Source organism: Anolis sagrei, chromosome 11 (assembly GCF_037176765.1).
Source record: "Anolis sagrei isolate rAnoSag1 chromosome 11, rAnoSag1.mat, whole genome shotgun sequence".
Classification (NCBI taxonomy): domain Eukaryota; kingdom Metazoa; phylum Chordata; class Lepidosauria; order Squamata; family Dactyloidae; genus Anolis; species Anolis sagrei.
The window spans coordinates 22,735,583-22,758,188 of NC_090031.1; the positions used below are offsets into that span (position 1 = coordinate 22,735,583).

A 22,606-nucleotide genomic window follows, 5' to 3' on the forward strand; every position below is an offset into this window, starting at 1 on the left:
AATAATCCAGATCTACATATTTATTACATATCTATCTATATAGCATACAAGTAAGTATTTATTATTATTTATTATTTTATTTACAGCATTTATATATTTATATTGCTGGTGTATTTATATATATATTATAGTTATTATAATATATATATATATGTGTGTGTGTGTGTGTGAAATTTATAATTATAATATAGGTAATATAGGTTATAATTATGACAGAATTATAATTTCTATTTTTATATACTGTATTTATTTATTTATTTATTTATTTATCTATCGATCGTGTTAGTGGCAACCAGATAATTGTATTACATTTCTAACAGAACAAAACAAACAAACAGACAAAACACAAAATTTGAAAGCTTGGTAGTTGATTAAATGTCCTTTGACCAGTAGCTGGCCACTTGGGGGGCCTCTGGTGTTGCCGCAAGAAGGTATATACATTATATTATAATTATATAGTATATAATTATAATATAATGTGTAGAATTGTTTATATTATGTATATTTTATTTATTTATTGACAGTATTTATATTCTGCCCTTCTCACCCCACAGGGGACTCAGTGTGGATTACAATGCACATGTACATGGCAAACATTAAATGCCACAGACACACAACATATATAGATGGAGGCTATTTAACTTTCCAGCTTCATGAGGGTATGCTTTTTAAAAAATTTCGGCCACCAGGGGAACTGTCGCTTCACCATCCACTTGTGACACCGATGGAGTACTTCCTCATTCTTTTGCACACTTCTGGAGAGTTTTATGGCATCGTAAATTAGTTAAATTATCCTCCCCACATAAGCAGTACCTAAATTTCCTACTTGACAGATGCAACTGTCTTTCGGGCTGCAAAGGTCGACAGCAAGCTAGACAAATGGCCGGAAGCTCACTCCGACCCGGGCTGGTTTTGAACTGATGATCTCTCGGCCAGTAATTTATTTATTTATGTATTTATTTATGACATTTATATGCCGCCCTTCTCACCCCTAAGGGGACTCAGAGCAGCTTACAAGATATATATACATACAATATATTATATTATTAGCACCTCGTAATCTAAGATCATCTGGGGAGGCCCTGCTCTCGATCCCATCAACATCACAGATGTGCCTGGCGGGGATGAGAGACAGGGCCTTCTTGGCTGTGGCCCCCCGCCTATGGAACACACTCCCAAATGAGATAAGATCTGCTCCCTCCCTCCTGGCCTTTAGAAAAAGAATTAAAGCATGATTTTGGGACCAGGCATTTGGGCAGTAGAAGTAAATATATGCAGCATTTAGGAAAGCGATTCGATGGACGAGACTGTTTTATTGTTTTCATGATTGTTTTATTGCTTATGGATGTATTGTTTTAATTTGATTTATGTCTAATTGTAGTGTATATTTGTAATTGTACTGGCATTGAATTTTGCCATTACTTATGTGTAAACCGCTTTGAGTCCCCCTCGGGGGTTTTTTTTTTTTTGGTCATGTCAGAAGTGATTGAGAAACTGCAAGTCGCTTCTGGTGTGAGAGAATTGGCCGTCTGCAAGGACGTTGCCCAGGAGACGCCTGGATGATTTGATGTTTTTATCATCCTTGTGGGAAGCTTCTCTCATGTCCCCATGAGGAGCTGGAGCTGATAGAGGGAGCTCATCCGCCTCTCCCTGGATTTGAACCACGACCTGCACAGGGGTTTAACCCACTGCGCCACCGGGGGCTCCCCCCTTGGGGTGAGAAAAGCAGTATACAAATACTGTAAATAATAATAATAATAATAATAATAATACAATATCAGTATTATATATTACTATATGGCACTATACCATTATATTGCAATATTATTAGTAATATTATATGTAATATAAATATATATAATTATAATATCTTATTAGTATTATATTGTATTTTAATGCAACTGACTCCCAAGCAGCTGTGCCACAACCCTGATCTGGGATTGCTCCTACATGGCTTGATGGAGCTGGGCCAAATGTGGTAATCGGACCCATTGTGACTCAAAATACTGGTGGACTTTTGGGAGAATGGTCAGAGGATGATGGGAATTGTAGTTCACACACATTTGAAGAGCTATGTATGGAGGTAGAGGTATGTGCCTGTATGGCTGTCTTGGTGCATGGCTGTACAGGTGGATGCCCTTGAGGAATCTTGTCTTTCATGCCCTCGCATGGGGAGCTGGAGCTGACAGAGGGAGCTCATCCACGCTCTCCCCGGATTTGAACCTACGACCTGTCGGTCTTCAGTTCTGCCGGTGCAAGGGTTTAACCCATTGTGCCACCGGAGGCTCAAATATAATTAATTAATTAAGATTAAGGAGAGCCCTATACAACATGATATGGTACAAAACATAAAAGCAGTCCTTATTGAGATCCATGCCTAAATGCATTCATTATTCAATTAGTCTCATCCCAAAAACTATCATTTATCATCTATCTATCACAGGCATGGACCAACTTGGGCCCTCCCTCCAGGTGTTTTGGACTCCAACTCCCACAATTCCTAACAGCCGGTAGGCTGTTAGGAATTGTGGGAGTTGGAGTCCAAAACACCTGGAGGGAGGGCCCAAGTTGGCCCGTGCCTGTCTTACAACATCTATATCATGTATCCATCTTATATGCCATGTATCTGTCAATCATCTATGTATCAATCTCTCCCAACTTGGCTGGGACTGAGACCTAATCGACTTTCTCTTCCATCGGCTGAGCAGGTCTAGCCTGGCAGCCACGCCCCCTCGGTGGGCGGGGCCTAGACCCCCGGAAGTGAGCCACGTGGGTGAGGAGCCATGCAAGAGGATCTCTGCCAGCGCCAGTGCTTCCTTTGTGGGGTGCTCGCCCCTTACCGCTGCCCTTCCTGCAGGGAGAGATAGTGAGTGATCCCCCTCCCCACCCCACAAAAGGAGGGAGGCCTTGGGGTCCTGGTTGGCCCTTCTTTCCCCCCACAAAGAGGCCAGGATTTAGGGTTTCAGAATATTCTTTGATTGTAGGTGAACTATAAATCCCAGTAACTACAACTCCCAAATGTCAAGGTCTATTTCCCCCAAACTCCATCTGTGTTCATATTTGGGCACTAGCCGTCCCCGGCCACACATTGCTGTGGCCCACATGGGAGGTTCAGAATGTTCTGTGATTGTAGGTGAACTATAAATCCCAGCAACTACAACTCCCAAATGTCAAGATTCTACTTTCCCCAACTCCACCAGTGTTCACATTTGGGCATATTGAGTATTCGTGTAGAGTTTGGTCCAGATCCATCTGAGTCCCCACTGATCTCTGGATGTAGGTGAACTACAACTCCAAAACCAAAGGACACTGCCCACCAAACCCTTCCAGTATTTTCTGTTGGTCATGGGAGAACTGTGTGCCAAGTTTGGTTCAGTTCCATCATTGGTGCAGTTCAGAATGCTCTTTGATTGTGGGTGAACTGTAAATCCCAGCAACTACAACTCCCAAATGTCAAGATTCTATTTCCCCCAAACTCCACCAGTGTTCACATTTGGGCATATTGAGTATTCATGTAGTTTGGTCCAGAGCCATAATTGTTTGAGTCCACAGTCATCTTTGGAACTAGGTGAACTACAACTTCAAAACCAAAGCACACTGCCCACCAAACCCATCCAGTATTTTCTGTGTGCCAAGTTTGGTTCAATTCCATCGCTGGTGGGGTTCAGAATGCTCTTTGATTGTAGGTGAACTATAAATCCCAGCAACTACAACTCCCAAATGACAAAATCATTTTTTTGAGTGAAGGACATACATTGGGTTGTTAGGTGTCTTGTGTCCAAATTTGGTGTCAATTCGTCCAGTGGTTTTTGAGTTCTGTTAATCCCACAAACAAACATTACATTTTTTATTTATATATTATTTTTTATTTATATATTATTATTACTAGCCGTCCCCTGCCACGCGTTGCTGCGGCCCAGTCTGTGTATATGTGTTTGTGTGTGTATATATGTGTGTGTATGAGTGTATATATTTGTGTATATGTTTTTTGAGTTATGTTAATCCCACAAACGAACATTACATTTTTATTTATATAGATTTTTATTATTACTAGCCATCCCCTGCCACGCGTTGCTATGGCCCAGTCTGTGTATACGTGTATATATGTGTGTAGGTTTGTGTATATATGTGTGTATATGTTTTTGAGTCATGTTAATCACACAAACGAACCATACATTTTTATTTATATAGATTATTATTATTACTACCCATTCCTTACCATGCGTTGCTATGGCCCAGTCTGTGTATATGTGTATATATGTGTGTATGTTTGTGTATATATGTGTGTATATGTTTTTGAGTCATGTTAGTCCCACAAACGAACATTACATTTTTATTTATATAGATTATTATTATTACTAGCCATTCCCTGCCATGCGTTGCTGCAGCCCAGTCTGTGTATTTATTTATTATTATTTATTTACAGTTCTTATATTCCGCCCTTCTCACCCCGCAGGGGACTCAGGGCGGATTACAGTAAACACATATATGGCAAACATTCAATGCCAGTTTGACAAACAACATTTAACAGACAAAGGCTATTTAACTTTTTTTCTGGCCGCCAGGGGAGCTTCTGCTTTTCATCGTCCATCAACGACACCGATGAAGTTCTTCCGCATTCCACATTCCCCGGAGTCTTCTTTCTTTATGGCCTCATAAATTAGTTAAATTTAGCCTCCCACACAAGGTGGTCCCTTATTTTCCTACTTGACAGATGCAACTGTCTTTCGGGTTGCAAAGGTCGACAACGGGCTACACAATGGCTGGACACCCACTCCAGCCCGGGCTGGCTTCGAACTCATGACCTTTTGGTCAGGGTGATCTTAATGCAGCTGACACTCAGCCAGCTGCGCCACAATCCCGGTGTATATGTGTTTGTGTGTGTATATATGTGTGTGTATGAGTGTATATATTTGTGTATATGTTTTTTGAGTTATGTTAATCCCACAAACGAACATTACATTTTTATTTATATAGATTATTATTATTACTAGCCGTCCCCTGCCATGCGTTGCTGTGGTCCAGTCTGTGTATATGTGTTTGTGTGTATATTTGTGTATATGTTTTTGAGTTATGTTAATCCACAAATCAACATCATGTTCTTACTTATATAGATTATTATTACTAGCCATTTCCTGCCATGCGTTGCAGTGGCCCAGTCTATGTATATGTGTTTGTGTGTATATATACATATATGTTTGTGTATATATTTGTGTATATGTTTTTGTGTTATGTTAATCCCACAAAAGAATATTACATTTTACTTATATAGATTATTATTATTACTAGCCATCCCCTGCCATGTGTTGCTGTGGCCCAGTTTGTGTATATGTGTTTGTGTGTGTATATATTTGTGTATATGTTTTTGAGTTGCGTTAATCCCACAAACAAACCTTACATTTTTATTTATATAGATTATTATTATTACTAGCTGTCCCCTGCCACGCATTGCTGTGGCCCAGTCTGTGTATATGTATTTGTGTGTGTATATATGCGTACATGTGTGTGTGTATATTTGTGTATATGTTTTTGGGTTATGTTAATCCCACAAATGAATATTACATTTTTATTTATATAGATTATTATTATTATTGCTAGCCATCCCCTGCCACGCGTTGCTGTGGCCCAGTCTGTGTATATGTATTTGTGTTTGTATATATGCGTATATGTTTGTGTATATGTTTTTGAGTTATGTTAAACCCACAAACAAACATTACATTTTTATTTATATAGATTATTTTGCCTTTCAGTTGCTCCCTGCCCTGCTACAAGAAGCACAAAGGTAGGCCCTGGCCCTCTATCTTTCTCTCCAGTGCATAATAATACAGCCAGCTTGTTGTTGTTTTTGCCCATGCACCGAACTCTGCAATATGTTGTGTTGTTTTTGCCACAGAACAATGTGTCCCGAAAGGAGACCCAGCTCCGCCCCGAGATGTTTCTTCCCAAGGCAATCCCAGAACAAAACCATCCAGTGCAGAAGGTATGTGTGTGTTGGGGATGATAGACAGGGCCTTCTCAGTGGTGGCCCCACAGCTGTAGAACTACTTCCTTAAGGATATTAGATTGCCCCCCTCCCTCTTGACCTTCCGAAAAAGAGTAAAAACTTGGCTTTTTGAACAAGCGTTTGGAAATGCAGCAGAATAAATAATTATGAAATAGGAAGAATGAACACGGAATGGCTAAACGATGCTGTTGGATAATAATAATAATAATAATAATAATAATAATAATAATAATAATAATAATACTTTATTTGTACCCCGCTACCATCTCCCCATGGGACTCGGTGCAGATAATGTGTTTGACAGGACAATGCCGGTGATGATATGTTTTTAATGGCTGAGAAAGGCGGGCTACAAACAGTGTAAATAAATACATCTATATAAATAAAAATGTAATGTTCGTTTGTGGGATTAACATAACTCAAAAACCACTGGACGACTTGCCACCAAATTTGGACACAAGACACCTACTAACCCAAGGAATGACTATCACTCAAAAAAATTAATTTTGTCATTTGGGAGTTTTAGTTGCTGGGATTTATAGTACACCTACAATCAAAGAGCATTCCAAACTTAAAAACCACTGGGCGAATGGACACCAAATTTGACACCAAAATTTTCAGTTATGTTAATCGCACAAAATTGACACCAAATTTTTCACTTATGTTAATCCCACAAAATTGACACCAAATTTTTCAGTTATGTTAATCCCACAAACTAACATTACATATTTATATAGATGAGAGATTTAAAAATGCCCCTGTTCTGACTTACAAACAAATTCAACTTACAAACAAACCTACAGAACCAGTCTTGTTTGTAACTGAGATATATATATACACACACATATATATATTAGCCGTCCCCTGCCATGCATTGCTGTGGCCCAGTCTGGTGATCTGGAAAATAAAGTAATAGAAAGTGTTGGTTTCTAATATATGTAATTTCTTTCTCTTTGTTGGGTAAACAGTATTTCTTGTTGTTTCTTTGTCAGTGTTGATGTGGAGAGTGTCTGGTTTGCCCACCGTGAAACATACAAAATATCATTGTCCTTCTTTAGGGGTCTCTTTCAAATCTAGGATACTATATCTCTTTCTGTGTGTGAATCACATATATCTATCTATATTTATGACTGGATGGCTCTTTGTCAGGAGGGCTTTGATTACGTTTTCTTGCTCTGGTGAAGGGAGTTGGACTGAATGGTCTTAAGTATTTTCTGTTGGTCATGGAGGTTCTGTGTGGGAAGTTTGCCCCAATTCTCTCGTTTGTGGGGTTCAGAATGCGCTTTGATTGTAGGTAAACTATAAATCCCAGTAACTATAAATCCCAAATGTCAAGGTCTATTTCCTCCAATCTCCATCTGTGTTCATATTTGGGCATATGGAATATTCATGCCAAGTGTGGTCCAGATCCATCAATGTTTGAGTCCACAGTGCTCTCTGGATGTAGGTGAACTACAACTCCCATAATATTTATAATATTATATGTAGATAATATGTATATTATCTACATATAATATTATAAATATTATAAATTAGATACAATATATTATATTACACTACATTATATTATATTATTAGCATAGTCCGCGGTGCTCTCTGGATGTAGGTGAACTACAACTCCCAAACTCAAGGTCAATGCCCATCAAACCCTTCTAGTGTTTTCTGTTGGTCATGGGAGTCCTGTTTGCCATGTTTGGTTCAATTCCATCATTGGTGGAGTTCAGAGTGCTCTTTGTTTGTAGGTGAACTATAAATCCCAGTAACTACAAATCCCAAATGTCAAGGTCTATTTCCTCCAAACTCCATCTGTGTTCATATTTGGGCATATGGAATATTTGTGTCAAGTTTGGTCCAGATCCATCATTGTTTGAGTCCAAAGTGCTCTCTGGATGTAGGTGAACTACAACTCCCAAACTCAAGGTCAATGCTCATCAAACCCTTCTAGTGTTTTCTGTTGGTCATGGGAGTCCTGTGTGCCAAGATTGGTTCAATTCCATCATTGGTGGAATTCAGAATGCTCTTTGATTGTAGGCGAACTATAAATCCCAGTAACTACAAATCCCAAATGTCAAGGTCTATTTCCTCCAAACTCCATCTGTGTTCATATTTGGGCATATGGAATATTTGTGTCAAGTTTGGTCCAGATCCATCATTGTTTGTGCCCACAGTGCTCTCTGGATGTAGGTGAACTACAACTCCCAAACTCAAGGTCAATGCCCATCAAACCCTTCTAGTGTTTTCTGTTGGTCATGGGAGTCCTGTGTGCCACGTTTGGTTCGACTCCATCATTGGTGGAGTTCAGAATGCTCTTTGATTGTAGGTGAACTATAAATCCCAGCAACTACAACTCCCAAATGACAAAATCATTTTTTTATAGTGAAGAACATTCATTGGCCTGATAGGTGTCTTGTGTCCAAATTTGGTGTCAATTCGTCCAGTGGTTTTTGAGTTATGTTAATCCCACAAACTAACATTACATTTTTATTTATATAGATGTATACCTATCGCCCCCATTCTGAACTAGGAGTCATTTGTAAGTCTGATGTTTGTAACTCGGGGACAGCCTGCATATCCTCACCCTGAGAGGTTTTAACCTGAGACCCTTTTCTCCTTTCCCTCAGGAGGTCCTTTTGCTACAGACGACATCTTGACCGAAGATGACGAAGGCGACAAGGTCCCCCTCCATAAGCTTCAGCGCTTGGGTAAACTTCCTGGTTCATTGCCATCACATTGGTCCGGTGCAAAAAGGATTTACGAGGGTTGAATGAATAGTAATGCCTCCACCTTCGTTACTTGGGTTTGGATGGGAATATTTTAATAAATCAAACACAGAGATAATCCTTCGAATGTGGTCTTTAACGACCACCATTCACTTTCCCACATAATCACCAGACAATTGGATACATTTCTGCCAACCATGAACAACTTTTCTGAAGCCGTCACAGAAGAAGTCGACACTCTGTTTCCGCAACCAGCTTCTCACAGTTCTCTCAGTGTCTTCATCAGAAGCATAATGATGTAATGATGATGAACAAAATCTGGCTACCGGTATTAAAAAACTCAAAAATCACAACAACAAAACAACAGAGAGTAAACAATCAGGCGCATCAAATCACTCTCAACAAAAGATTCCCCCCAGGCACTTCCAAGCCATTAAATGCTAATCAAGGTGGTCAGTTGAAACATTCACACCTAGCTCCAGCAGACAAAGGTCCTTGGTCCCACCCTGGTTATTCCACAGATATATAAACCCATTTTCCTACTTCCAACAGACCTCACTACCTCTGAGGATGCTTGCCATAGATGCAGGCAAAACGTCAGGAGAAAATGCCTCTAGAACATGGCCATATAGCCCGGAGAAACCTACAACAACCCATAATGATGTCCCTGCAGATCTTCTTTCATTATCGGGAACAGATGGAAGTCAGGCGGTGCTAAATCTGGACTGTATGGAGGATGCCCGTACGGTGGTGAGATCCAGTCTCTGAAGTTTCAAGTCTGTGCACTTTCATTTCAGGAGTCAGTATCCTGGGTACCCATTGTGCACAGATCTTCCGATAGCCAAGCAATGCAATAATGTGACCCACACGTTCTTGTGAAATGCCGATTATGCTTGAAATTTCTCTCTGAGTGATTGTCCTGAATCAATCTGTCAACCTTTTGCTTGTGAAACTCGGTGGTTGCTGTCACAGGACGTCCAACTCTTTGTTTCTCACATAATCACCAGACAATTGGATACATTTCTGCCAACCATGAACAACTTTTCTGAAGCCGTCACAGAAGAAGTCGACACTCTGTTTCCGCAACCAGCGTCTCACAGTTTTCGCAATGTCTTCATCAAAAGCATAATGATGTCCCCGCAGATCTTCTTTAATTATCGGGAACAGATGGAAGTCACACAGTGCTAAATCTGGACTGTATGGAGGATGTCGTACGGTGGTGAGATCCAGTCTCTGAAGTTTCAAGTCTGTGCGCTTTCATTTCAGGCTTCAGCATCCTGGGTACCCATTGCGCACAGATAATCCTTAGAATGTGCTCTTTACCTACTACTATTCACTTTTCCACATAATCACCAGACAATTGGATACATTTCTGCCAGTGATGAAGCTGTCGCAGAAGAAGTCGACACTCTGTTTCCGCATTCAGCATCTCTCAGTTCTCTCATCCTGGGTACCCATCGTGCACAGACCTTCCGATAGCCAAGCAAAGCAATAATGTGATCCACATGTTCTTGTGAAATGCCCATTATGCTTGAAATTTCTCTCTGAGAGATACGATGATCGTCCTAAATCAATCTGTCAAACTTTTGCTTGTGAAACTCGGTGGTTGCTGTCACAGGACGTCCAACTCTTTGTTTATTATTATTATTAGTATTAGTATTATTATTATTATTAATTTTATTTATACCCCGCAAAATCTCCCGAAGGACTCGATGCGGCTTACAAAGGCCAAGGCCGCCAACAACAATAACATACACATAAACAATAAAAGTCATAAGCAAATAAAACATCAAGCAAAGCATTAGAACAATTAAAAAAAACCAATGCCACAGTGAAGCATTTAAAACCAAGGGCCGTGCCAAGTGTAATAGACAAAATTTAAAAGTGCTAGACTTGACAAGTGAAATGTAGGGGTATTTGGAGGTAGGTGCAATGTGCAAATAATCATGAATCTATAACAAAGTGCATTTGGGACTTGATGCCAGGAGTTTCCTATTCTGGGAAGGCACACTGGAACAGCCAGGTCTTCAGGCTGCGTTGGGGCTTGTCTGATGTCCTTGGGGAGAGAGTTCCACAGTCGGGGAGCCACCACAGAGAAGGCCCTGTCCCTCATCCCCACGAGACGCGCCTGTGACGCAGGTGGGATCGTGAGCAGGCCTCTCCAGATGATCGAAGGGAATGCGTGGGTTCATATATGGAGATGCGGTCACGCAGGTAGGCGGGTCCCAAATCATTTAGGGCTTTGTAGGTAAGCACCTGCACCTTGAATTGGGACCGGAAGATGAACGGTAGCCAATGGAGCTCCTTAAACAGGAGGGTTGACCTCTCTCTGTAGGGAGCACCTGTTAACATCCTGGCTGCCGATCGTTGGACCAGTTGGAGTTTCCGAGCCGTTTTCAAGGGCAGCCCCACATAGAGTGCATTACAGTAATCCAATCTAGAGGTGACCAAGGCATGGACCACCCCAGCCAGATCAGCCACGCAAGTTTGTCACGCAAGTCAGATGTTCCCACCTCAATATCTTTAAGCTTTCTCACCCAACGATGCACAGTACACACATCACCACAATCACCATAAACAGCTTGGATTCTCTGATGAATGTCCTTTGGGGTGACGTCTTCTGCTGCCAAGAATTCAGTGACTGCACTACTTAAGTCTTTAGGAAGAACTTGAAGACTTGGCTGTTCCGATGTGCCTTTCCAGAATAGGAAAACTCCAACAACCTGTCCCAATAGCACTTTATTAGACTTTAAGATTGCTTGCACACTGCACTTATTTTAAAATCCGACAAACCACCTGTCACATCAGCACTTTTAATCTGTACTCATTACATTTGGCCCGGCCCCAGTTTTATTGTGTTTTGGTGTATTGTTTTATTGTTCTGTTGTTTTTGATATTGCTTTAATTGTTTCGATTTGCTTTGAGTTGTGTATTTGTTATGCTACGTTTTGAGGCCTTGGCCTTTGTAAGCCGCATCGAGTCCCTCAGGAGATGCTAGCGGGGTACAAATAAAGTTAATAATAATAATAATAATAATAATAATAAAGTCGCATTGACCGACCGTCTGCGCAGGGTTCCATACTTCGCACTTTAACAACACAACCATTCAATGCTAAGGCTTCCTACCAAAATGGAACTGTAGAGGAGAGTCTACTGAACAAGCCAGTACCTGCCGCATACCAGTACTGCCATCTGTTGAGGAGTTACGAAGGTGGAGGCATTACTTTTCATTCAACCCTCGTAGTCAGATACCAATTGTATCTGACTACAATTGATGGAGAATCTTTTTAAGTGGGAGAACTCATACAATTGGTATCTGACTAAATACTTTTTTCCCCACTGTATGCTTTGAATGTATGTAAACAAGGCCTGCCCAACCTCTGAGGTTTTTGGCTCCATTGGGGACCTTGGCTTAGGCCCATCTTGGCACCCCCAAACCTCTTCTCTTCTCTTTTCTTGCAAAACTAGGGGGATCCGTGGAACTCGGGGGCCTCTTGCGCAACCCGCACCTTCGCCACTTGCTCCTCCGGGTGGACGGGGCACGGGACAAGAGCGCCCTTCTCCGGGAATTCATGCAGGAGCCGCTCTTTGCCGAGTTTGCCGACTGCTGCCTGCGGATTGTAGAGCCACCGCCGCCGGAGGAAGAGGAAGAAGCCCTAGAGTGAGATCTGCGACTAAAGGAGGCTCGTAGGTAGGAATCCGGAAGAGCTCCCCTTGTAAACACGGCGAGTCCTTGGCTGCCGAGAGCAGAAAACGGCCACCAATTTGAGGATCATCTCTAATGGCATATAATCGGAGACAGGATACTGTGTTGACATTTTTTGGCCACAACTCCTATCAGTCTTGACCATTGTGCTGGCCAGGACTGATGGGAGTTGCAGTCCAACCATTCTCCCTTGTTTTCATTGTTGACAGCTGAGAAAAATGTACTTTTTTATTTTTCCACTCATTCCTCAGAATCATGGTTGCCACAAAAAATCATTATTTCTGAGAACTTCTACTCAGTGGGTTGTTGTGAATTTTCCGGGCTGTCTGGCCATGTTCCAGAAGCATTCTCTCCTGACGTTTCGCCTGCATCTCTGGCAGGCGTCCTCAGAGGTTGTCGGGTCTCTTGGAGGTTGTGAGGTCTGTTGGAAACTGGGAAAATGGGGTTTATATATCTGGAATGTCCAGGGTGGGAGAAAGAACTCTTGTCTGTTGGAGGCAGGCGTGAATGTTGCAATTGGTCACCTTGATTTGCATTTAATGGCCTAGCAGTTTCAAGGTCTGGCTTCTTACTGCCATGAAAATGAAAAAAACATGAAAATGAAAAAAATCTGGCTACCAGTATTTAAAACATTCTAAAATAATAATAATAATAATAATAATAATAATAATAAATATAATAATAAACATTCTAAAATAATAATAATAATAATAATAATAATAATAATAATAATAATAATAAATAAAATCGTGACAGTAAATGAAGAACAACACCGGGGGGGGGGGGGGGGATCCTTTTTTGGGAGGTGATTAGCTGGCCCTCATTGTTTCTTGTCTGGCTGGACCAGTCTAATCTGGCTACCAATATTTAAAATATTCTAAAATCATGACAGTAAATGAAGAACAACACCGGGGGGGGGGGGATCCTTTTTTGGGAGGTGATTAGCTGGCCCTGATTGTTTCTTGTCTGGCTGGACCAGTCTAACAACTACTATGCCAGACTACACAGAGAAGCCCCAAGAAGTAATTTCAATAGAAAGGAGGAAACAGTGAAAATGAACACAATCTGGCGCCCAGTATTAAAAAAAACTAAAATCATGATAGTAAATAAAGAACAACACTCAAAAACAGGGGAATTCCAGACAAGAAACAATCAGGGCCAGCTAATCACCTTCCAGAAAGGATCCCAGCAGCCAAGCTTTGAAGCTGCAAGGCTATTCAGTGCTAATGGCAACATTCTGACTTGTCTCCAACAGACAAGAGTTCTTTCTTTCTCCCACCGTGGACATTATTCCACAGGTATATAAATCCCGCTTGCCTAGTTTCCTACACACCTCACAACATTCAATGCTGCAGGTCAATATAAGCAGGTGTGTCTGTAGTTTAGGAGTTTTCAGTCTGAGAGAGCCCTCAATGTTAACAGGCCTCAGTGTGAGAGAAGCCTCTGTGGGGGAAAGGCCTCAGGTTGAGAGAGGCCTCAGTTCGAGATAACCCTCAGAGTGAGAGAGCCTCAATGTTAGTATTCATTTATTTATAGCATTTATATTCCACCCTTCTCATCCCGACCTCAGTGAGAGAGGTCTCAGTCTGAGAGAACCCTCAGGGTGAGAGAGGCCTCAGTGGGAGAAAGGCCTCAATTTTAATATTTACTAATTTATTTATTTAGAGCATTTATAAGCAGGTGTGTCCGTAGGTTAGGAGCTTTCAGTCTGAGAGAGCCCTCAATGTTAACAGGCCTCAGTGTGAGAGAAGCCTCTGTGGGGGAAAGGCCTCAGGTTGGGAGAGGCCTCAGTTCGAGATAACCCTCAGAGTGAGAGAACCTCAATATTAGTATTCATTTATTTATAGCATTTATATTCCACCCTTCTCATCCCGACCTCAGTGAGAGAGGTCTCAGTCTGAGAGAACCCTCAGGGTGAGAGAGGCCTCAGTGGGAGAAAGGCCTCCATTTTAATATTTACTAATTTATTTATTTAGAGCATTTATAAGCAGGTGTGTCCGTAGGTTAGGAGCTTTCAGTCTGAGAGAGCCCTCAATGTTAACAGGCCTCAGCGTGAGAGAAGCCTCTGTGGGAGAAAGACCTCAGTCTGAGAGAGCCCTCAGAGTGAGAGAGGCCATAGATGTGGGCAAAACATCAGGAGAGAATGCTTCTGGAACACAGACAGCCTGGAAAACTCACAGCAACCCAGTTATTCCAGCTATGAAAGCTTTCAACTCAACTTTGGTGACAAATGTTTGCATTTCAGTGAGAAGCCTCCTCGTTCCCAGGCAGTATTCCTTAAACGCAGAAAGGGAAAACACGTGTTGAAGCCGCCTAAATTCCCTGAGCTTGTTTTGATTCTGTTTCTATCCAAAACAGTGACGTCTGTCATGAAATCATTAAAGTTTATTATTTATTCGTTGGTGTATTTACTGGGGAGAAACTGCAAGAGGGAAAGGCAGTCATTTTGCTTGTCGCAAAATCAAAATCAAATCTTTGGTGTTACTTTTGGGAACGAACAGAGGACGGGAGAAGAACCGTTGCATATTGTCCTGAGTCTGAAAACGGTTCCTGAGCATTCAAAGCACACATTTGGCTTCCTTTCCTTAATTTTCTTCTTAAAATCCTGTCAAAGGAAAAGTTTAATGAAGGAAGGACTTTCGAGTCGTCACAAGACAGTATAAAAGAGAGAGCTCGGTTCCTTATCAAGAGGAGAGTTAAAGTGCCGTCAATGCTCACAATATCCCCGGCTCGCGAGTCCGCTTTCAAGCCGAGAGCCGCTTGTCGAGGAGAATCTGGTTGAAGCCGGTCACAATGTCGGCGTTGGGCCTGGTGTCCGCAAACAGCAGCGGCGACTTCCGGCAGCGGAACTTGATGGAGCCCTGGAGGGGAAGAAGGCATTGCATCCGACTTACATTGGGGGCTCGGAATGTCCCTCTAACTACAATTTTAGGATTCCATCCGCACTACAATAGCCGTTGCAATGTCTACCGAGAGAGGCTGGTAGTGCGGCCATGGACACAAAAAGGGGTTAAATGTTGCCCCATAGAATCACAAGAGGTGGATGAATCATAGAATCAAAGAGTTGGAAGAGACCTCATGGGCCATCCAGTCCAACCCCATTCTGCCAAGAAGCAGGAATATTGCATTCAAATCACCCCTGACAGATGGCCATCCAGCCTCTGCTTAAAAGCTTCCAAAGAAGGAGCCTCCACCACACTCTGGGGCAGAGAGTTCCACTGCTGAACGGCTCTCACAGTCGGGAAGTTCTTCCTCGTGTTCAGATGGAATCTCCTCTCTTGTAGTTTGAAGCCATTGTTCCGCGTCCTAGTCTCCAGGGAAGCAGAAAAAAAAGCTTGCTCCCTCCTCCCTGTGGCTTCCTCTCACATATTTATACATGGCTATCATATCTCCTCTCAGCCTTCTCTTCTTCAGGCTAAACATGCCCAGCTCCTTAAGCCGCTCCTTAAGCAGACCCTTGATCATTTTAGTTGCCCTCCTCTGGACACATTCCAGCTTGTCAATATCTCTCTTGAATTGTGGTGCCCAGAATTGGACACAATATTCCAGGTGTAGAATATAAACGGAATAGAGGGGTAGCATGACTTCCCTAGATCTAGACACTATGCTCCTATTGATGCAGGCCAAAATACCATTGGCTTTTTTGCCGCCACATCACATTGTTGGCTCATGTTTAACTTGTTGTCCACGAGGACTCCAAGATCTTTTTCACACGTACTGCTCTCGAGCCAGGCATTGTCCCCCATTCTGTATCTTTGCATTTCGTTTTTCCTGCCAAAGTGGAGTATCTTGCATTTGTCCCTGTTGAACTTCATTTTGTTAGTTTTGGCCCATCTCTCTAATCTGTCAAGATTGTTTTGAATCCTGCTCCTGTCCTCTGGAGTATTGGCTCTCCCTCCCAATTTGGTGTTGTCTGCAAACTTGATGATCCTGCCTTCTAACCCTTCATCTAAGTCATTAATAAAGATGTTGAACAGGACCGGGCCCAGGACGGAACCCTGCGGCACTCCGCTCGTCACTTCTTTCCAGGATGAAGAGGAAGCATTGGTGAGCACCCTCTGGGTTCGTCCATTTAACCAATTACAGATCCACTTCACCGTAGTTTTGCCTAGCCCACATTGGACTAGTTTCCTTGCCAGAAGGTCATGGGGGACCATGGGATGAGATTCTGTGGGGAGATGCAAAGAGACAGAATGGGGGATGCATGACTCAGTATCTAGTATCCAGGGAAGTCATGCTACACACTCTTCTCACCCCGCAGGGGACTCAGGGTGGATCACAGTGCACATATACATGGCAAACATTCAATGCCATAATCACACAACTCAGCAAAAGCTGCAGTTCAGTATAAGTAGGTGTCCTTGTAGTTTAGAAGCTCTCAATCTGAGAGAGCCCTCAATGTTAACAGACCTCGGTGAGAGAGGCTTCAGTGTGAGAGAAGCCTCAGTGGGAGAAAGGCCTCAATGTTAGTATTTATTTATTTATTCGCAGCATTTTTATTCTGCCCTTCTCACCGCACAGGGGACTAAGGACAGATCTCTGTGAGAGCTGTTCAGCAGTGGAACTCTCTGCCCCGGACTGTGGTGGAGGCTTCTTCTATGGAGGCTGTTAAGCCATCTGCCTGGGTTGCTCGAAATGTAATTTTCTTGCTTCTTGGCAGAATAGGGTTGGACTGGATAGCCCATGAGGTCTCTTTGAACTCTATGATTCTATGATCTAGATATAGTTTTGAGGGCTTCAGGGCCACAGGCATGACATCTGGAGGCCATATTTTGCTTAAACAGCCCAACCAATAGATGAATAGAAAATATAGGTTGCTTACCTGTAACCATCGTTTCCCGAGTGGTCACCTGTGAATTCGCACATATGGTACTTTCTGCACCTGAGCAGAATAGGCGCAAAAAGTACAATATCTGCGGATTCACAGGGACCACGATGGGAAACAGACAGACATATATATACATCCATCCATCCCTTGGTGTCTACACACACACACTAGTTGGGCTGTTTAGCAAAATATAGCCTCTGAAACCCGGATTCTCCCTCCTTTCTCCAAAGAAGTCAGTTCCAGATTTTGTAAAGTGCCTTAAGGCCTCAGAGGAAGGAGGGGGAGAGAAGAGTGGAGCTCCAGAGTCCTCTGTTGTGAAGTTCTTCAACTGCCTTGCCTTCGGAGCAAGAAAAAGGGAGGGAGGAGAGAAGAGTGGAGCTCCAGAGTCCTTCATTATGAAGTTTAAGAACTTCAAAATGCCTTGGCTTTGGCTTCGGAGACAGAAGGAAGGAGGGAAGTAAGAAGAGTGGATTACAGTATTATGATTGTTTGTACCCCACTTTTTCTATTTAATAAAAGATACCCAGCTATTATTATTATTATTATTATTATTATTATTATTATTATTATCCCTCTTTCTTTCTAAACAAGAAACCCAAAATGGGTACTAATAAAATACTACTTACACAATAATAATAATAATAATAATAATAATAATAATAATATGAAACACAACAAGATGAGTCCACAGCAAACAAGATCTCTCTGCTGGCTGTTGTATTGGATCACACATTGGACACTTCCCAAGAGTCTAGGACTGTGTGATGTATCAGCGAATAAGGTGGCCTTTTGCAGCTGACAATTTTGTCAGTGCCGATTGTGTTTAAGTGCAGGCCAAGGCCTTTAGGCACTACACCCAGTGTGCCGATCACCACTGGGACCATCTTTACTGGCTTGTGCCAAAGTCTTTGCAATAATAATAATAATAATAATAATAATGTCCTCTAAAAAAGACACTCAAAGTGGCTAATAATAAGAATAAATAATACTTAAAATAATACTTAATACTTAAATACTTAAAAATTATTATTATAATTATTATTTAGTAAAAGGCAAAAGTTTTATTTCCTTTTATATGGCTTGTACTATATTTTATACTTTTTTGCTATGTATATGCCAATAAAGGCTTATTGGATTGGACTGGGTTATTATTTAGACCCCACTTTTTCCCCTGTAAAAAAGAGACTCAAATCCGCATTGAGTAAAACCAACGCCATTTAAAACTTAACAATATATGAATGTTAAAATAGAATGAAATGTGAACAGGGTTGAAAAGAAACCGTCAAAGCCCTTAAAGCCAAGGGCCATACGTTCTCAAAAACGAGAGCCGAGAGGGGGAAAGTGGCCCTTTTTTTGGACAGGACAGACCCAGAAGAAGAATGTCAGCCATGTTTCCAACTGACATGGTGGGGCTCACCTGTGGGATGGCACGGACAGAAGTGACACCGTGCGACGGGCGGCTCCGGAGTCCAGCTACGGGCAAGTCGTTCTTCTGCAGGATCCTGAGGCAGTTCAGGAGGGTGAGGTTTTGCCAAAAACATCCCGGGCCGGAAGGCACCATCGATGGGAGGAAGCCGAGGGGCCAGAACTGGATGACAGAGGTACCCTGATGGCTACATTTCGCGGGAAGAGATGCTCCAAGGAAGGCCTCTCCACCGTCAACGCCGTCCAGCTCTTCGGCTGCCTTCGCGTCCCTCTTGGCCTGGATTTCAAGTTTAGGGGGAAGAAATTTAGGTCCCTGCTTCCGACATTGTGGGCCACGAAAAAATATGGCAAGGATTTAAAAAATTATGACATGGATGCACGTCTGCACCACGTTTACAGTGGACTCTTCATATACTTTATACTTTATCCTGGTATATTTATTATTATTTATTTACAACATTTCTATTCCGCCCTTCTCACCGCGCAGGGGACTCAGGGCGGATCACACTGCACATATACATGGCAAACATTCAATGCCATAGACACACAACTCAGCAAAAGCTGCAGTTCAATATAAGCAGGTGTGCCTGTAGTTTAGGAGCTCTCAGTCTGAGAGAGCCCTCAATGTTAACAGACCTCAGTGAGAGAGGCCTCAGTGTGAGAGAAGCCTCTGTGGGAGAAAGACCTCAGTGTGGGAGAGGCCTCAGTCTAAGAGAACCCTCTGAGTGAGAGAGGTCTCAGTGAAGAAAGGCCTCAATGTTTATTTATTTACAGCATTTATATTCCACCCTTCTCACCCTGCAGGGGACTCAGGCTGGATCACATGCACATATACATGGCAAACATTCAACTCCATAGACACACAACTCAGCAAAACCTGCAGTTCAATGTAATGTCTGTAGTTTAGGAGCTCTCAGTCTGAAAGAGCCCTCAATGTTAACAGACCTCAGTGAGAGAGGCCTCAGTGTGAGAGAAGCCTCTGTGGGAGAAAGGTTTCAGTCTGAGAGAACCCTCAGAGTGAGAAAAGCCTCAATGTTAGTATTTATTTATTTATTTGCAGCATTTTTATTCCGCCCTTCTCACCCCGCAGGCGACTCAGGGCGGACAACAATGCAGATATACATAGCAAATATTCAATGCCATAGACACACAACTCAGGAAAAGCTGCAGTTCAATATAAGCAAGTGTGCCTGTAGTTTAGGAGCTCTCAGTCTAAGAGAGCTCTCAATGTCAACCAACTTCAGTGAGAGAGGCCTCAGTCTGAGAGAACCCTCAGGGTGAGAGCGGCCTCAGTGGGAGAAAGGCCTCAATTTTAATATTTACTTATTTATTTATTTACAGCATTTACATTACGCCCTTCTTACCCTGCAGGGGACTCAGGGCGGATCACAATGCACATATACATGGCAAACATTCAATGCCATAGACACACAACATATATAGACTGACACACAGAGGCTATTTCACTTTCCAGCTTCATGAGAGTATGCTTTTTGAATTCCGGCTACCGGGGGAAGCTGTGGTTTCACCATCCACTTGTGACACTGATGGAGTACTTCCTCATTCTTTTGCACGCTGCTGGAGAGTTGTTTATAGCATCGTAAATTTGTAAAATTAGCCTCCCCGCATAAGCGGTAGGTACCTAAATTTCCTACTTGACAGATGCAATTGTCTTTTGGGCTGTGAAGGTCGACAGCAAGCTAGACAAATGGCTGGAAGCTCACTCTGGCATGGCTTCGAACGCATTACCTCTTGGCCAGTAATAATTTTAATGCAGCTGACTCCCAACCAGCTGCGCCACAACCCCGTCTACTTTATTTATACCTGGCCACCATCTCCCAGAGGGACTCGGGACGGCTTACAAAGCACTCAAAGGTGCAAACACATAAAATACAAACATCACAATACAATAACAACCAACATAAATATCTCCCTTCACAACTCTCTCCCCCGCCTCGGAGATAGATGAAGCTTGGGGTCCCCAGAAGTTGTTAGTGCCTCTGCACGCATAAGGATTGCATTGAAACACACCTCTGCCCTTACCTTCCATTGCTTCCATGCTCTTTGCACGACCGCAGCAGCCTTGCGCCATTCCTGGAAGCGCTTCCTGGCCATCCACGAGCGAACCCCTGCAGCAGGGAAATTGGGGGAAGAAAGGTGCATTAAAGGAGCCGGAGGGAGCGTTGACATTGTGTTACATCAAGAAGAATACAGACGAGGGAGAGTCCACAGGTGCCTCTTGACGTACTGATCTAATGGACCTAAATCCAGCCATTAAAGGAGGGATTTCCAGTTTCATTCTCTCTTCTTCTCGGAGTCAGAGAGACGCTTCCATAAGACTCTCCCTCCAACTCAATATGGTTATAGTAACTACCATATTTCCCTGAAAATAAATGAATTTTGGCACCAAAAGATGTGCTAGGGCTTATTTTCAGGGGATATGTGATTCCCCCAGGCAGGAATCAGCCAGGCATTGAAGCTGCAGGGCTTGTGGGTGAAAGGTCAGGAGAGAATGCTTCGGGAACATACCCACAGCCTGGAAAACTCACAGCAACCCAACAACATATTTATTTCCTCCTTCTCCAGGACGACGGGACTATCGCTGGATGACTTTGGGCTAGTCACTCTTGTGCAATCTGGCACACAAATCAACCTTTCAACCCTTTTGGGATGCAATAAACCCACCCCGGTTCCTTCCTTTCTCACCGGATTGGATGACGAGGGCACTCCGCAACCGCTTTGCCTGCCTCCGCCTCTTAAACCTCCACCAAAAGCGCTGGATGCAGAAGGCCGCCGCAGAGAAGACGCCCATCCGCCGGCTCTCGAGGAGCTCCAACTGCAAAGGAAACGCAAGATTCCCTTTGGACATGACTTTGGTACAATGACTTTTGTTTGAATAAATATTTAGTCTGATTTAAAAAGTGGGGCAGAATGGCACAATTGTGCTGCTAAACTGCTGACCTGAAGGTTGACAGTTCGAATCTGTAGGTTGGGCTGTTAGCCCTAGCTCCTGCCAACCTAGCAGTTCGAAAACATCCAAATGTGAGAAGGATCAATAGGTACTTTTGGTAGTAATCGGTACTTTCGGCGAGAAAGGCATACAATGCTCCAAGCAGTCTTGCCGGTCACACAATCAGGAGGTGACAACTAAGGATGGTAAAACATCCATGCAACGTTCCCTGGCCAACGTCTTGCAGACAGCCAATTCTCTCACACCAGAAGCGACTTGCAGTTTCTCAAGTCGCGGGGCGAGCTCCTGTCTGCCAGCTCCAGCTTCCCATGTGGAGACATGAGAGAAGACTCTCACAGGATGGTAAAACATCCAGGCAACGTCCCCTGGGCAACGTCCTTGCAGACAGCCAATTCTCTCACACCAGAAACGACCTGCAGTTTCTAAAGTCGCGGGGCGAGCTCCTGTCTGCCAGCTCCAGCTTCCCATGTGGAGACATGAGAGAAGACTCTCACAGGATGGTAAAACATCCAGGCAACGTCCCCTGGGCAACGTCCTTGCAGACTGCCAATTCTCTCACACCAGAAGCGACTTGCAGTTTCTCACGTCGCGGGGCGAGCTTCTGTCTGTCAGCTCCAGCTGTCCATGTGGAGACATGAGAGAAGCCTCTCACAGGATGGTAAAACATCCAGGCAACGTCCCCTGGGCAACGTCCTTGCAGACTGCCAATTCTCTCACACCAGAAGCGACTTGCAGTTTCTCACGTCGCGGGGCGAGCTTCTGTCTGTCAGCTCCAGCTGTCCATGTGGAGACATGAGAGAAGCCTCTCACAGGATGGTAAAACATCCAGGCAACGTCCCCTGGGCAATGTCCTTGCAGAGACAGCCAATTCTCTCACACCAGAAGCGATTTGCAGTTTCTCAAGTTGCGGGGTGATCTCCTGTCTGCCAGCTCCAGCTTCCCATGTGGAGAC

At 43.1% G+C, this 22,606-nt stretch overlaps 2 protein-coding genes across 3 annotated transcripts in view; one reads left to right on the forward strand and one right to left on the reverse strand.

The window, feature by feature from the left end:
* Positions 1-2,735: 2,735 nt before the first annotated feature.
* ZNHIT3 (zinc finger HIT-type containing 3) lies at positions 2,736-14,823 on the forward strand. Of its 2 annotated transcripts, XM_067472019.1 has the most exons (6): positions 2,736-2,866; positions 5,751-5,782; positions 5,894-5,980; positions 8,626-8,706; positions 12,193-12,415; positions 14,676-14,823. In XM_067472019.1, exons 1-5 carry the CDS (start codon positions 2,784-2,786, stop codon positions 12,387-12,389), a joined length of 480 nt encoding a protein of 159 aa, XP_067328120.1. In that variant the 5' UTR covers positions 2,736-2,783; the 3' UTR covers positions 12,390-12,415; positions 14,676-14,823. The 2 variants fall into 2 exon arrangements, with proteins under 2 accessions (XP_067328120.1, XP_060613018.2); XM_060757035.2 differs by having other exon boundaries at positions 12,193-14,823.
* MYO19 (myosin XIX) overlaps positions 14,801-22,606 on the reverse strand; it is a 53,206-nt gene continuing 45,400 nt past the window's right edge. Inside the window, exons 22-25 of the mRNA XM_060757034.2 lie at positions 21,390-21,519; positions 20,727-20,812; positions 18,676-18,960; positions 14,801-15,291 (exon numbers count right to left, since the gene is read on the reverse strand). Coding sequence (XP_060613017.2) covers positions 15,175-15,291; positions 18,676-18,960; positions 20,727-20,812; positions 21,390-21,519 — 618 coding nt within the window. The 3' untranslated portion in view covers positions 14,801-15,174. The remainder of the gene's footprint in view (positions 15,292-18,675; positions 18,961-20,726; positions 20,813-21,389; positions 21,520-22,606) is intronic.